Here is a 17,016-nt window from a genome sequence, read left to right on the forward strand (position 1 = left end):
TTTGGCTGGAAAACCACAAGTGGCTATCGTTAGAGAACTCCAGCACTCAAATGTGAATAAATCTTTTGTGTCTCGTACCATCGCTCGTTACCGTGATACTGGTATCGTAGCCCGACGTCAAGGAAGTGGACGAAAGGAAACAGCAACAACAGCAGAAATGGTTCGAAAAGTAAAGAAGCGACTTGATCGAAACCCGCATCGCAGTGGCCAAAAAATGGATCGTGATCTGAACATATCGCAATATTCCAATCGGCAAATATTGAAAAATCAGATTGGGGTAAAAAGCCATTGAAATTCCAAAAGTGCAAGAACTTACACCGCAACAGAAAGAAACTAGACTCAAAACAGCTAAAGAGTTGCTTCGCTTGGCCGTAAGTGGTGACTTGCCGAATTTGGTTTTCTTCGATGAGAAAACATTCGTTGTCCAGCAGTATGTAAACAAACAAAATGATCATTTATACTTGCCAAGGTGCCGGTTGGGCACAAGAACCCAAGCGCCGGCCGTGGTGATGGTATGGTCCGCCATAACAGCCGATGGTCGCTCTCCGCTCGTATTAATCGACCGTGGCATCAGAGTAGTCGAATATTATCGCGAAAATATCCTGCAGGGTGTATTAAAACCTTGGGCACGCAAACATTTTTAGCCTCAGACCTTGGACATTCCAACAGGACTCAGCACCATCGCACTGAGCACGCCCCACCCAAGAATGGTTACAAAATGGGGTTCCTCGCTTCATTTCCAGCGCACAATGGCCACCAAAATCGGATACTAATCCGTTGGACTATTGTGTCTGGAGTATTTTGGAAAGCAACGTTGGCACTAAAAAATACCAAAGCAAGCGCATCGCCGGAAATGGGCCAAAATACCGCAGAGCAACATTAGGACAGCGTGTGACGGTTTCATTGGCCGTTTGAAGGCCACAATTCGTGCCAAAGGTGACCAATTCGAACAAATCTAAACATATTCTAAAATTTGATTCTATTTTCTGACATTTTTTGTTTTCATTCAATAAAATTGAAAAAAAAAGAATATGTAAAAATTATGGCGTTTGACTTTGTTGCAGTTTTTTATCTCACCCTTATTCTTTTCTTTGTAGCGATAGACTTTTTTCCAACAACAACTACATTGCCCGTAATTGTGCTGCTGTACTGGATGATGGCTTTGAACGTTGAGACTGCAATATCGGCTACACATCGAGCTGTTTATGTTAGAAATTTTGAAAATGTCGGAAATCATCATGTGCCGTTGTATGGGAGCTATACCAAAATGTTGCAGAAAACTTCAAAATAACGAAAATCAGGGGCTATAACAAATACAGGACCGGGGTTAATTAATATAAAACACCTACATTTTTGAAATCAGCCTCAGTCACTCATAAATTCACAAATTCATAAATATTTGTCATTTTCAATAATAATATAGCTCCATTTAGTTTCATCCATATTTCTTGACACACTCTACTCTACTGTGAAACATTAAAACCTTCTGAAATAAAACCACAATTAATTATCAGATTTTTGTGTTGTTTTTTTATTTATTCATGTTTTTTTTTTGTTTGTTTTCATTCATGTATGATTATCATTGTTTTTTTGCTTTTGTTTTGTTTTATTTTACACAATTTATACATTAATTGACACATAAGACATTTTAAAACGTTTTTATTATTTTTTTTTTCATATTTTTTATTCATAGTGGTTTTTATTTGTATGATTTTTGTTTTTAATTTATTCGATTGTTATTTTTGTTGTTGTTGTTTAGGTGTTATTAAATTTAAGCTTACATTTCATTGTTAATTAATTAATTAATTACTTAACTATTATTAATATTATTAGTGGTATTAATACAAATTAAAACTGGGACAAAAGTAAGGTTAAGAAATCAAATAAAAAAATAATAGTTGGCAAAAAATATACTTTACACATAATTATTTGTTGTCTAGTTTTTGTTGTTGTGTTTGTTTTTTTATTTAACTACCAATATTTTGCTGACAATAATGTATATTTTTTTTCCTTTGCATATCCAAATGAAGAAGACTTCAATTGCCTTTTTGCTTGCTTTGCCTTAAAAATATTAATTGTTTTTGTTTATTTATATATAATATTTACGGTTAGTTTTTACACAGTTATTATTTAATATTTATATTATAATGTAGTTGTAGTTGTTTTTTCTATTATAAAATTATATCAGTTTTGTTTTTCGTTTTATTACAATTGCAATGTATTTATAACATAAAAATTTACATAATTTTTTACAATAGTTTTGTTTTTGTTTGTTTAATGTCCAAACGTGTTGTTATTGTTGCTTATAACTGTTATAAGACTTGTTTTTTAATTTCTTTAATTATTGTTCAATTTAGATTTCTGCTTGATTTTTTAAAAAATAAATTTATTATAAATAAACTACGATCACAAAATAGTTTTTGAAGACTTTTACTTTTTCTTTCAAAATGTTGGTGCTGAGGAGAAGGGATTTGTTTTTGTGTACAAGATATTTTCAAATATCAGCAATTTCGTACATATTTCCTAAATTGTTATGTTGTTGAGTAGACCCAAAATTGTTCGATTTTATCTTACAAATTTAAGGCAAGATTTGTTTTATTGATTTTGCTATTGCCATGTTAGATGATGTAGAAATGCTTCTATACGTTAAGACCGTTTTCAAAGCATACTTTTAGGCTCAAAGTTAAAGAGAGTGGGCAGGGTTGTCGCATTTTGTTTTAAACAAGCAATGACATAAAAGTTTTATGAAACAAACCGTTTTGTAGGAAATTTGTTTTAAAAATCCCCACAAAAGTAAGGAGATGACGATTTAGAAACATTCAATATAAGGAAAGAGGACTCCCTGCAATAACTGATTGACTGACCGAGAATCAATGCCCAGACGAAACGGCTGAGGCTAGATCTTGAAATTTTGAATTTAGTACTTTTCGTACAAATATAGGACGCATTTTCAAACTACCACCAAATCTGAAACACAGATACTATCAGCGATATATATATGAAATTTCAGAATTGTATCGTACAGTTATTGTACACATTTCCGAAACCACTTCCAAATATGTACCCTATACCAAATTGTAAGAAATGTAGTAATATTTAGTACTTTCCGTGCATTTGTAGTACACATTTCCAAAACTACATATTATTAAAAACTTTCCACGTACCGGAACCCCAATATAAAATTCCAGCTCCATCCGTTCACCCTAAACCAAACTGTTCCAAATGTAGTACTATCACAAACCTTGGTGGTAGATAGACAGGGAGCCCAATAGGCGTACTAAAAGGGTAAGAAACGTACTAAAATGGACTAAAAATGTAATACTTTCTATTGGACAAAGGAAATGAGGTAGAATTCTAAAATTTTTGAGTAAGAGTCACTGAAGGAGTGCAGGACAGATTTTTTTTTTGGATTTCGCAGTATATTTTTTTGGAAATTCTAACTTTAAGCTTACGAAAACTTCTAAAATAGTACTAAACTTCTAAAATGGTACCATTTGGTATTAAGTGAACGGATAGAGGTAAAAAAATTGAAATTTGGTATTCTGCCACCACTGTTTGTGATAGAGAGGTGGTTTTCGAAATCTGTACTAGGCGTACGAACTGTACTAAATGGTACTAAATTTGAAGCAGTTAGGTTTAGGAGTTGGAATTTCGAAATTTTTATTGTGCGGATTCCTTTTGGTGGTAGGTTTGTGATAAAGAGGTAGTCTTGCCAAGAGCAAGAAATGTACTAAATAGTACCATATTTGGTAAATTTTGGTAATGTGTGGACAGATAGTGCTTGAAATCTGAAACTTGGTATTATGGTCGCTGTTTATGTGTAGCCCGGAGGTGGTTTCAGAAATGTGTATTATAATTGTACGAGAGTACTGAGTGGTACTACATTTGCTGTTGGGTGAAGGGATACAGAAACACTTCTGAAATTTGATAGAGTTAGATTACTGATGGTATCTGTATTTGAAATTTGACGGTGGTTTAAAAATGCGTCCTATATTTGTAGGAAAAGTACCTAATTTTGGTCTGCGGTGAAGGGATAGAGATGGAATCCCGAAATTAAATACTGAGGTGTCTCTGGTTGAGAGTAGGAGCTGGTTTTGGAAATGTGTACTGTAAAAGTACGAAAAGTGCTAAATAGCACCAAATTTGAAGGGTATAGAGATAAAATTCTCAAATTTTTATATTGAGATGTCTGTTGGTATATGGGATTGAGATATTAAGGTGGTTTTGGAAATGTGTACCATAATTGTACAAAAAGTACTGAATGGTACTTAATTTGGTGTTGGGTGGAGGGCTAGAGATATAGTTCTTAAATTTGATGTTTAGATTACTGATGGTACCTGTGTTTGATAATACGCGGTGTTTTAAAAATGCGTCCTATAGTTGTACGAAAAGTACTAATTGGTACTAAATTTGGTATGGGTGAAGGGATATGCCTGGAATCTTTAAATTTGATATTGAGTTGTCTGTTAGTATCTGGGGTTGAGATATAAATTTGAATTTGAAAAAGTGTACTATAATCGCACGAAAAGTACAAAATCTGATATTGGGGGAACGGAAGAACTGAAATTCTGAGACTTGATAAGATGTCACTGTTGAATTGTTCGAAAATTACTAAGTGATACCAAATTGGTTATTGGTTGAAGGGATAGAGCTGGAATTCCGAAATTCAATATTGAGGTTTTTGTTTGTATCTGAAATTGACATATGGAGGTGGTTTTGGAAATGTGTACCATAATTTTACTGTTGGTGTTAAGATATGGCGGTACTAAATGGTACCAAATCGGATATTGGGTTAAGATATGGCGGTACTAAATGGTACCAAATCGGATATTGGCTGAAATCCCGAAATTTGATAACGAGGTCTATGTTAGTATCTGCGATTAAGATATGTAGGGGGTTTTGGAAATGTGTACTATAAATGTACGAAAAGTACTAAATAGTACCAAATTTGGTATTGGGTGAAGGGAAAGAGCTGGATCCCGAAATTTAGTAAGATTTCGCTGCTGGTGTTAAGATATGGATGTGGTTTTAAAAATGTGATACCAAATTGGCCATAGGGTGGAGGAATGGAGCGAGAATCGCGAAATTTGATATTGAGGCCTCTGTTGGTTTCTGGTATTGAGATATGGAGGTGCTTTTGGAAATGTGAAATAGTACTAAATAGTACTAAATCAGCTATTGGTAAAGGGATAGATGTGGAATCCTGAAATTTGATATAGATGTGACTGCTGGAGTCTGTGCTTGAGAGAAGAAATGGGTTTTGGATATGCGTACTAATTGCTACTAAGTTTAGTAATGGGGAAATAACAGAGCTGAAATACTGGAATTTGGAATATTAAGGTTACTGTTGGGAACTGAGCTTGAGATCTGGTGGTGGATCTGTAAGTGCATACAAAACTTGTTCGAAAATTACTAAATTGTACTTATTTTGGATGATTTTTGATTTTTCGGATGGATAGATGTGCCTTCAAAATGTTACTGATTTTGGTATTAGGTGAAGGAATAGAGCTAAAATTATAAAATTGGATATTGGAATTTGATATGGAGATGTTGAAATATCTTTGAACAGAAAATTTGTATGTGGTTCCATTGTGCAATGGTTTTATTAGTATCCTCCTCGGTGAACTTTAAAATGAAAGATTTTGAAGACTTTTTGATGTAAAAGGTAAACATTTTCCTAATATTATTTTTTTTCAAAAGGCAAAAACTAGGAGGTCTCAAAATGTTTTACGATTTATTAAGTTTAGACAAAACACATGTTGTCAAATTGAACTAATTGTGTGTTTTGAGTACTAACAAACTTAATATACCCTCCATACAATGGTGGAGGGTATAAAAAGGCTTAACACGAACATTTGGAGCGAATCCATCTGGACTTTTTGTTGTCGAAATTGTGGGCATTGCCAGTTTGATCTTAAAATGGAAAACTAGACATAAAAATAATTTGTTTTTCTCTCGGCAGATCGGTTAATTTTTCAGAATTTAGAGTTCATTAAAAGTACTTCGTTCCGTTTCCTTAAGACCACCTAAAAGTCTCTCCCTTTTAATCACTGAAAATAAAAACTCAGGGAAAATTGAGGGTGTTCCATTTCTTCTGTTCTGGCGTTGCTATCCTGCCATAATAATTTGTGAATTCTTTAACCCTTCGAACCTTTAGACTCAATTTTTTTAAATTAGGAAATGTTTATACCTGTATCCTCTCATCAAAAATGTGTCCTTTAATAAAAACATTTTTCCCAACATCATCATAACATGGCAATAAATATGTATGTTCGTACATAAATTTTGAAAATTAATTTAAGAAAAATAAACTATCTTCAGATATGTATGGTAATGGATGGATTAGGGGAAGTCTTCCATTTGTTTGTTAGTTTTTGTTTTGTTATAAAATTTCCACAGATTTTAAAATATATTCAAATTTATATCTACGTATGTCTGTGGACTGTTAGTATTACTTTTGTTGTTTTAATATCATTTTGTTAATACCATTTGATTTTCAGTTGACGGCCTTAAAGGAAAATGAAAAACCAAAGAATTTGTTCCCAAAATCAACCCAGGAAACAGAAATTAAAAACGAGGGCAGTGAGGCGGCATTTTCTGTCTGTTGTAGAAAAAAATGACTCGAAAAAGACCATATCAAAGTTATGTTATGTGTTGTTTTGTTTAAGGCCCGTTCCCACATTCTGTTAGAGTCATATGGAAATTGATTCTTTTATAGTTTATTATAAACACTTTTGTAGCAAACTTTTAGGGGTCCCCAATATTTTTTTTTAAATTTGAAGGGTGGCTTTAGACCACCTGCAGTTTGACCTCTTCATACCCATACTCTTGCTCTGGTAGGTGTCTTCTGAAACGAAACGCTATATATATTACATTTATTCTATGAACATATTAATATTTGCTATATAAATGCGTTTCCTCTCAGAAAACAAATTGTGTGAGGCGCCTAAAAGTATGCTATAAACATGCCTAACATAAATGTATAACAAGTAGCTTTACATATGACTCTAACATTACGTGTATAGCAGCCTTTAGATTGCTGTTACATTTTAATACTTTTTTTAGTGTCCGTCTTGCAGATACGTATTCATGCGATCCTTCAGCGAACGCATCTTCTGACGAACTCCATGCATTTTTGACTAACTAACCAGGGTTTCTATGTCGGAGACCATTACCTCCAAATCTGATGTCAATTCTGTGGCATGCATTTTCGAATTGTGGTGGCTGGTGGTGTTGTTAGCAGAACTGGCGGAGGAGGAGGATGATGACTTGGATGTGGATGCTGAGGCCGCAGCAGGCAGTGGTGGTGGATGATAGTTGTGGGTATGCTGTCTTATCGAATTCGAACGTTGCTGCCCGGGCGGTAGGGGGGCACTGATTAGCGGTGGTGGTGGCAAGCTTGTGCGGCTGCGCCTGTGTTCGGCTTGTGTTGCTATGGCTGGATTAAAATTAAAACTATTGTTAAGATTGGCCGGAGAATTACTGCTACCCACACTGCCGCCAGCCGACGAACAGCTGGAGGATGCTATAGAGGCTGCATTTGCTGCTGCCGCCGCCGTATTAAGCAAACTAAGACTAGCTCTGGGTATGTTACTAAAACTAGCTCGCGACGCACGTTGAGCATTATATGATGGCAGTTGCTGCGATGTGTTACTGCCAGCTAAGCATGCAGCCGGTGTGGACGAGGAGGAAGAAGATTTGGCCAAGACATTGCCCGGCATTTGATTGGATTGGTGGGCTGGTGTGGAGCTTATGCTGCGTCTCAGCGGCACAGGACCGTGACCCTGTGCGGCTGGCACACTCAGTCCACTTTTGCTGCCCACTTGTGTGAGCTTGGAATTATCCGTGGATTCTCTCCGCAGATTCATGTTGGAGTTACTGCGCTTGGCCGGCTGCAGGCCAGGTGGTGGATCTTTGCCATTCTTGGCCACACTAGACTTGAGATTAAGACTACTGCGTTTCTTGGTTTTGCTTAGATTATTCTGACTATTATTTATGAGATTTTGAGTGCTGCCAAAATTGCGACTCAGATTATCAGCATTGCTGTCGCTGAGCTTGCGCGATGAACGCTGCTGGTCTACGGCAAAGGGATTACTGGAACTGGATGATCTCTGGAAATGTTGGGTCTGTGAAGTGGAGGGTTGGTTGTCCAGATTTGATTTGCTCGACGAACGCTTGACCATGCTGGAGGCGGCACTTGTGCTGTTCGATTTTTCGCCAGCAGCATTTACAGCTGGATCGCTCAGGCGCTTCTCGTTGGTCTGTATGAATTTGAGATTTTCATAGAAGGGATTCTCCACACGGGATGGAGCTGTTTTGGGGTTTAAGGTTTCATAATTGGGTTCATTAAGGGTTAAAATTTGATTGTCCTCATCATTGTTGGAGCGCAACAAAAGAGCGGCCCGTTTAGTTTTCTCTCCCAGAGATCTGGCAGCCCCACCACTACCACTACCTCCAGTATTGCCTCCACCATCCATTTGATGGCTACCGCTGGCCCTTTTGTTGTCGCTACGCGAATGCCGTTTAAATTTCGTATTCGCCGGATTGCCAATGACATGGGTCTTGACTTTGGTGTTCTTCGAGAGGCGTAGGGCAAATTTGAACGGTGGCTTGTAGACCACTTGCAGCTTGACCTTTTCATTGGACAAATTACCCATGCTCTTACTCTTGGTGGGTGTCTTCTGGACCAATCTTTCGGGGGTACTCTGAGATTTACTCATAACATTCTTAACCTTCGAAGAGTGTTCAATGTGGGAGAGTGGCTGGGCCACAATGGGGGATTCCAGCAACCATTTTTGTACCTTGCCAAAAGTGTTTGTATGATTATTGGCCGAACCCAGACCGCCTGTGTTGCGTGTGGAATAATCAATGATTTCTTTGCTGTGTTTCTTTTTCTTTGATTTCTTGAGATTTTCCGCCGCATTGGCTGCCTTTTCGGCATTGACCACAGCATTGATGACATTTTGAGCGGTTTTACTTTGACTCCCGGAAATGCGATTCTTTTTGCCGCGCGGTGGTTTCTTGCCTTCACCCGGTGTGGTCGATGTTGTTGTTACAACAGCAGTGGCTCCGGCTGCTGCTGAGCTGGTGGTTGCCGCCGTTGCTGCTGCCGCCACTTTGGTGATGCGTCCATGGGAATGGGAGTTTTTATTGATGACCTTGCTTGCCTTAGTTACACCTCCCCCGCCGCCACCGCCTGCTGCCTGCGCTGTTGTTGTTGCTGCTGATGTTTTCTTACCATTGGCTGCTGCTCGCTCGCCTCTGACTTTCTTTTTGAACGGCACCTTTGTTCGCACGGCCGTGTGAACGATAACGCCGTTGTTGTCGTCTGGCAGTCGGACGGTTTCGGTGGTAGCGCTGTGTATTATTGTTACCGACTTCAGTTTTAGATTTGATCGTTTCGTTAGAAGTTTCGTACTCAGGATCTGCAAGAAGATGGGTGGAGGTAGAGGGGAGAATAAATTGTGAATTAGTGAAGTATTGAAAATTTATAAATATTTAGGAAAACATAATCTGGCAGTACATGTAAGGCTTGAATATGACCACAATGACCAAGGATCAAAAAGGACAAGTTTACGTCATGAAAATAGATAAAAAGCGAATGTTCCATAACCTGCTTAAATCTTCTGGTTTGTTTTTTTTTCGTAACGTGATTTTTTCTACTACATTAATTGGAAAATTAACCTGTCTACATTTAACTCTTAGGAAATAATTCGCATTCACTTCGTTATATAATCGGAATAAATAGTTCAGATTTAATCGCCGATATTGTCGAATTCTGCCGGCAAAGTAGGAGTGAAATGGACCTGTGGCTCATCTATGGTTTCTGAAACTGGAACTCGTTACCAAAAACTTCGACCCACTATAAACAATCTCCCCGTTCATAGCATGCTCACGGTCCTAGAAAGTTTAATGAACGTGTAGCTCATCCACGGTCTCGTAAATTGAAAACTCGCTAGCATCAATCGTGGTAAGTTACACAATGTTGTATAAAATCCTTGGTCATCCTGGGACATCCTTGTCGAACCTGAGGTCCTTAGAAATCCTTTGTGTCTTTTTATAATCATTGAATGTCCTTGTAGTCTTCTTGGGTACTTATTAAGGTCTCTTGCAAGCGCCTGCTTGCTTATCTTTGTATTTTGCTTGAGTACTTATTAAGGAAATTTGTGACCGTATCCTTGGATATCCTTGTAGTCTGCTTGTGTACATATAAAAGTCTCCCGCAACAGTATTCTTAAAATTCTGCTTGAGTAGTTATTAAGGTACCTTGCAACCATAGTTTTAAATACCCCTGTAGTCCTGCGTATCGGATCTCCCGTAAACGCAGCCGTACACTCCCTCATATGTCCTGTTTGAGTCCTTATCCACGTTTAAAAACCCTGATTACCGAATCCTTTTTCCCTGTTCCGTGTATCGAGTACTTATCTAGGTCTCGAATTTTCAATTCCGGACCGAAGAGGATTAGAATCAGTTATCATGGAATAAGTATAGTATTCGATTATCCTCCAATAAAATATCAAATCAAACGAAAACCAAAGTCGGTAATTCTGCTCTGTCTCAAAAGAAATAAATTGGACCACGACGAACTATTCAAGGCCAAAGGGAGAATTCCTGTCATTACAAGCTACACGCTCTTGGCAAGCATCACGTTTATAGCTAACTCCAAGCTCTTAGCAGTCTCTACGCCCCAAGCTCTTAACAAGCTCTAAGCTTATAGCAATTTTCAATCCATTGAAAAGCTCTAAGTCCATAGCTAGTTCCTAGCTCGTATCCATCTCCTGATACTTTGTCACTTTTACTTTTTGCATTTTCCCCTGAAAACTTCCTAGTCGACTGCAATCCGAATATTTCCGAAGCAAAAGCGACCCAAACATCTCGGCAGCAATCCCCCCCGTATACGCACCCTCCGAAAAATAAGATAAAAAAACTGCAACAAAGCCAAACGTCATAATTTTTACATTTTTTTTTTAATTTTATTGAATGAAAGCAAAAAATGTCGGAAATAGCATCAAATTTTAGAATAAATTTAGATTTGTTCGAATTGGTCAACTTTGGCACGAATTATGGCCTTCAAATGGCCAATGAAACCGTCACACGCTGCCCGAATGTTGCTCTGCGGTATTTTGGCCATTACCGGCGAAGCGCTAGCTTGAGGTGATCGACACTATGGTATTTTTTAGTGCCAACCTTGCTTTCCAAAAAACTCCAGACATAACAGTCCATCGGATTGGTATCCAGAGATTTTGGTGGCCTGTAATGTTTGAATGTCCAAGCTTAATACACTCTCCAGAACATTTTCGTGATAATATTCGGCATTTATTCTGATGCCAAGGTCGATTAATACGAGCGGAGAGCGACCATCGGCTGTTATGGCGGCCCACACCATCACCATGGCCTGCGAAGCAACTCTTTAGTTGCAATTGGTTGCAGTTTTTTCATCTCACCCTGTATGTGTGTCTGTAAATCCTTACCATATTTTCAAGCTTAGAAAAATCGTATTATTTGTCTAAAGGAATTTTTTTTCAAAATTTTTTTCTTTCAAAATAGTTCTGGATATTTTAGGTATGCAATCGAAAATCTATTTTGTTTTGAATTTTGTCTTTAACTTCTGATTTTTGGATTTTCTCATTTTGGATGCACTCAATAATTTTTTTTTTTTAATTTTATGGAAATTTTATCCATGCCATCGAAAATCTCTTTTTTTGTTCTGCATTTATTGATCCTTAAATATCTTCTACTCCCAACATTTCCTTTTCTTATTTTTTTCTTTAATACCAATTAAATTTCCTACCAAAATTCCAAGCATTTTTATTATACTCTCACTTCCCGAAAGCAGCCTTCAACTCAAAATGAAGATGAATAAACATTTCACTAGCCATATTAAGTGAACGGAGCAGATTAATGAAGTGTTTCCTCACTAAAGCCATTACATGCTACAGTCAAATACTACAACAATGTTGAATACGAGATGAACAATTTTGTAAAATCCAACAAAAAATGCTTGAGATTTTTTTCATTTAGCAAAAATACAACATAGCTTATACTGTTGTTGATGAAATGAACCACCATAACTTACTACCACCACCATCATTGACGTCTGTTGAATTCTTTTTGGCTAATTGCTTTTCGTATTCTTCCTGTAGCAGTATTGTTGCAAATTTCATAAACTTTTGAGCAAAAAAAATTTTTTTTTTGGGTTAATGGAATTTTAAAAATTAATAATTAGAAATAGTGAACAGAAAAGTAACGAGTAATGGAATGGATGAAAATTGTTATATGTATATTGCATGATTTGATCGTTCATAACAGAAGTAAAACTGAAGCTATGGATTTTTATATCATTGTATGAATTGAATTTTCATTAAAATACAAAAAAATATTTTTTTTCATTAAATAACAAACATTTTTTCCAAATATGTGGATTTTTATCTGAAGAAATGAGTTAAATAGCTTTTAACCTAGTCAGAATAACAGTCAGGAATTTATGAATATTTAGAAGAATGACACCAAAGAAAAAAAGTTCTTCATCAAATTTGAAACTCGTTGTAGGTTTGGTTTGCAAACCAAGTACTATTAAATCTTTTGGGAGTTTTCCACAATCCTGGTTTTTAGACAGCAATATTAGGAGAAAATTTGCAGTGATTTCGGAAAAGGTGGTAAATTTGGAGAAAGAAAAAAAAACACGTAAAATAGTATCAGTCGGTTTTGCGACAGATGTATACCTTGAGTTATGATTATTCAAACTGTTGACCCTTTATGGGGGAGGTTCCGAAGCAATTGGCCAATATTGCCAATTCGTATCTGACCTAAGACTGATATAAATATTACAGCGTGCCAGATTTGGACTATATCGACTACTCCCTGTAGTTTATATGAGATATGTGCAATTTTTTTGGAAAAGCGGACCGAAATATTCCATTTTCATACTTCATCTTATACAGTTAAAAATATTGGTACTGACAAATTAGCCAGAAAATCTAACATTTATATCCAATTTCATGCGAAATTATAAATTTCGATAAATGTCATATTCATATCAGATTTCTGGTTAAGAGAAATACAGGGTTGTCCATATTCGACGGACCCATATGGCAACGCCATAACTTTTGACAGAGATGTCACATCGCTTAATGACATACCGCGTTTGAAGCGTCAGTCCAAGCAGATTTTTACCATGAACCAATACCACCCCAAGAACATCCCAAAAACGCTGTTCTCAGCAGTTGGGCATGGCTCGGTCTACTTTACAACGGATTTTTCGCATTGATTTGCATTTGTTCCCGTACAAAATTCAATTGACGCAAGGAACATTGCCTGCGGACAAGCCTCGCCCAAAGGGCCCAAAGAGCCCAAAGGTCCGTCGAATATGGGCAACCCTGTATTTACATATATAGCAAGTTGCGACTTGTTTCGCAAGTTATGACAGATGTATGTATTGGAATTTGTGACTCTTTGTGGGTGAGGTACCAGAACGGGTTGGCAGATTTTGCGTTTGAAAAAATATTTGAATATTTTAATTTGTTTTTATAATCTTTTTGGTTATTCGTGTAAGTTTGATAATGAAATTACAATGTACAAAGTTTGAACCAAATCGGGAGTTATCGTGCGCACCAGCCAGTCAGACAGAGAGACGGATGGAACGAACTGACGGACATCGCTAGGTGGACTCCAAATGTCCAGATATGGATTTGGTTCAAAGAGACTTAGGATCTAAAACCGTTATTTCGATGAGGCACGTTTGGCGGTTCAAAAGATATCTACATTCCGTAGCCATATGGCTGAGGGCATGAAAAAGGTCTTCCATAAACAAAAAATTTATGATATTTGGAAAATTAATTTATTGTAGATTTTTTATTTTTAAGCTTTTAAAATTTAGCACATTGAGGTGGGTCCATATATTTCGACCGTTTATATTCTACACCATACTGTGATCAGGGTATTATTTCTTTGTGCATTTGTTTGTAACACAGAGAAGGAGGCGAGTTAGACCCATAGTTCCTATTGATGATCTGCATAGAATCACATTCTGAGTCGATTTATGCATGTCCGTCCATCAGTCCGACTGTCCATGTATTTTTGTAAACGATCAAGGTGAAAGTTTGCACAAATCATCTGGCAATCGAATCCTATTGATATTTGTGATAATCGATCAAAATTAAGATATAGCTCCCATATATATTCGTCCGATTTGCCTGTTATTGCATAATCCAAATAGGATGGAAACTGCAACATAGGACCAAATTGAGCTTAGAAATATGTATGTCAAAATTAAAATCGGTTCAGATATAGCTATAGCTCCCCTATGTATTGTTCATCCTATTTGTTATTTTTGTCCTCCACAGTCGTAACGAAAGTCAGTAACAACGATATTCGGGAAAATAAATAAAATATAGTCCTGAAATACCTTTGCCAAAATTTTTTTGGAGCTCAGTTCAGATTTGGATATAGCTTCTATATATCTTTACTCGATTTCAAGTTAATTAGGCACCAAATGGTTAATATAAGCGCGAATTGAATGGATTTTGGCACAATAAAAAGAACTCATAAAATCGGTTAAGTTTTATCTATAGGTCCCATATATACGTTTCAGCCGATTTTTTTCCTCACACACGTAGAATTCTCTTCACAACACCGATATGTGAGCCCAGCTATCAGATACAGCAAAAAAATTCCTCTGCTAAATTTTTAACTCCCCTATATATCTTTATCTGATTTCTCGTTAATTGTGAATAAGAACCGATATATCTATTCGAATAGTAAGAATGCCTCCGTCAAATTTAATTGAAATTAAGAGGAGGCTATTCCTTCGATATATTTGTTGCTTTCGGCTTTAAATTATAGCTGCTTCAAAGCCATAATACCCATTCAAAAACGATCATAGCTGGTATGATTTAATTTTCATAAATTCCCAATAAAAAAGATTATTTGTTATGGATAGCCCTGCTAAATATGAGAAGTGGTGTAGGGTATCGTAAAGTCGGCCCCGGCCGAATTTTGGATTTTCCTTACGGGGATTTTTTAATTTTCGAAAATTATCTTTAAATACATAACGACTCACATTCTCACTGTGGACAGCTATACAAATTTCCTACCCATTCATTATTTCAAATAAATAAAATATTTCATAATTTTTTTTATTCCAACTTTCAATCACAGACAAATCTGTTAATCAACAGATTTGTTTATCTAGATTTTGTGAATGTATTTCTTTGGATACGCTTTGTTATCGTCTTTACTTACCAGCAGCACAAATACGCCAACAACGGCCAGGGCCACGGTATACCAATTGTGTTGTATCCACTTCTTGAATGTGGCAATGCTCTCCTCGGATAGCAACAATTTGCGCAATGTTGCCAAAGGACCAGAAGGATCAACTTCACGACATTTTTGGAAGACATCGCAGTAACTGTTGACGATGTTGGATGGTATTGTTGATGTTGTTGCAATGATGAATGGATATGTCCGGCAATTTGAAATGATAGAAAAATAAGAGGAAAAAATATATTTGTTATTTTTTGTTGCAATTATAAAAAATATAAAAATATACAATTATTAAAAATATTATATTTTAGTGTAAACTTTTGGATACTTAAACCTTACTAATTTAAAGGAACCTGGAAAAAGTTCTAATAACATGGGGTAAGATAATACGAAAGAGGCATTGTATGACATCCAAGGAAGATATATAAGGGCCATACAAAAAACAATTTTTTTATTGAAGGAATATTATCTATTCGATTATTAAATACCAAATTTCATGCAAAAACGGAGCTAGAATCCATAACGAATTACAAATACGATTTTTAAATTCAAATCCGTGAAAAAATGTGACAGAAATAATCAAAATAAAAAATATCGAGAAGTACTGTATATGGCGGTCAAACGTGGATCGTTATATCTCATTTTATATACCAACCATCCTAGACGCAATAAAAACTATTGTGCCAAGTTTAATATACCCTCCTTAGGTGGTGCCTATAAAAGCAATTGTTTGGGAGAGAAGTGAATCGAATCGAGAATGAATCGAAATGGCCCATCTTCAAGCTCGATATTTTAATCCAAAAATCTTTTTCAGAGCCAGCCTATTCGCAGACCGAAGAGAGAAATACAAATTTTTACATGATAGATGAAATTAACAAATAAAAAAACTGTTAACTTCGACCGGGTCGAATTTTAAATAGCCATTGCTATTGAGAAAGTTACACTTAATATATTTTTCCGAGATTCGATATTCGAACAACACTAAATTTGCTAAATATTGCTCAAATTATGAAAATAATGAATATCGAGAGGTACAGTTATATGGACGCTATATGAAAAGGTGGACATATACGACTGCCTCTAAATGCTCTCTCAAATTAGAGTAGAGAGTGAATCTCGCTCGAATTAGTACGGGAGTAGCCCAACGAGTTAACAAATGAATTTTGTTTATAATATTTTTTTTATGCCACTTGAATAAGAGCGGGAAAGCTTTGCTCCATTTTGGAGTGAAAGGTAAATTCTCTCGAAATCGAGCAGATTCTGCTCGTGTTGTGTACTTTTGTATGTTTTGGCATATCGTTGTTATACCCTCAGACATATGACTACAGAGGGTATATATCTCATTTGATACGTCCAAAACGAGCCTCATCGAAATAATGAATTTAGACCCTAGGTCTCTTTGGACCGAATCCTTTTCAGGTTATTTGGAGTCGATCTAGGGGTGTCCGTCCGTTCGTCTGTCTGGCTGGATCGAGCACATGTTTACTTTCTAAGAGATTAACCAATTAAGTCCGAACTTGGTATATCGTAACAAATATTATCAAACTAAGAAACTTCTGGTACCTCCTCCACAAAAAGTCTAAATTCTCATAGAAAATAATTTAGTTTATAGAACCGGAAAGGGCCATCCGATTTTGTTCAAATTTTGCAAATCCTAATATTAGTATCAGAGCTAGATAAGATGCGAAAATGGACAATGTCGGCCCATTCTATCAAGTGCCTTTCTCACCATAGGTCAAAATTTTGAATAATTAT

The 17,016-nt window shown here is 36.3% G+C and overlaps 1 protein-coding gene across 1 annotated transcript in view; it reads right to left on the bottom strand.

Moving 5' to 3' along the window:
* Window positions 1–1,515: 1,515 nt before the first annotated feature.
* The window catches only part of LOC101900641 (uncharacterized), a 489,471-nt gene continuing 473,970 nt past the window's right edge, over window positions 1,516–17,016 (bottom strand). The window contains exons 11-12 of the mRNA XM_059125281.1: window positions 15,241–15,406; window positions 1,516–9,425 (exon numbers count right to left, since the gene is read on the bottom strand). Coding sequence (XP_058981264.1) covers window positions 7,140–9,425; window positions 15,241–15,406 — 2,452 coding nt within the window. The 3' untranslated portion in view covers window positions 1,516–7,139. The remainder of the gene's footprint in view (window positions 9,426–15,240; window positions 15,407–17,016) is intronic.

The sequence above is a fragment of the Musca domestica genome, unplaced genomic scaffold (assembly GCF_030504385.1).
Source record: "Musca domestica strain aabys unplaced genomic scaffold, Musca_domestica.polishedcontigs.V.1.1 33, whole genome shotgun sequence".
NCBI classification, from domain to species: Eukaryota; Metazoa; Arthropoda; class Insecta; order Diptera; family Muscidae; genus Musca; species Musca domestica.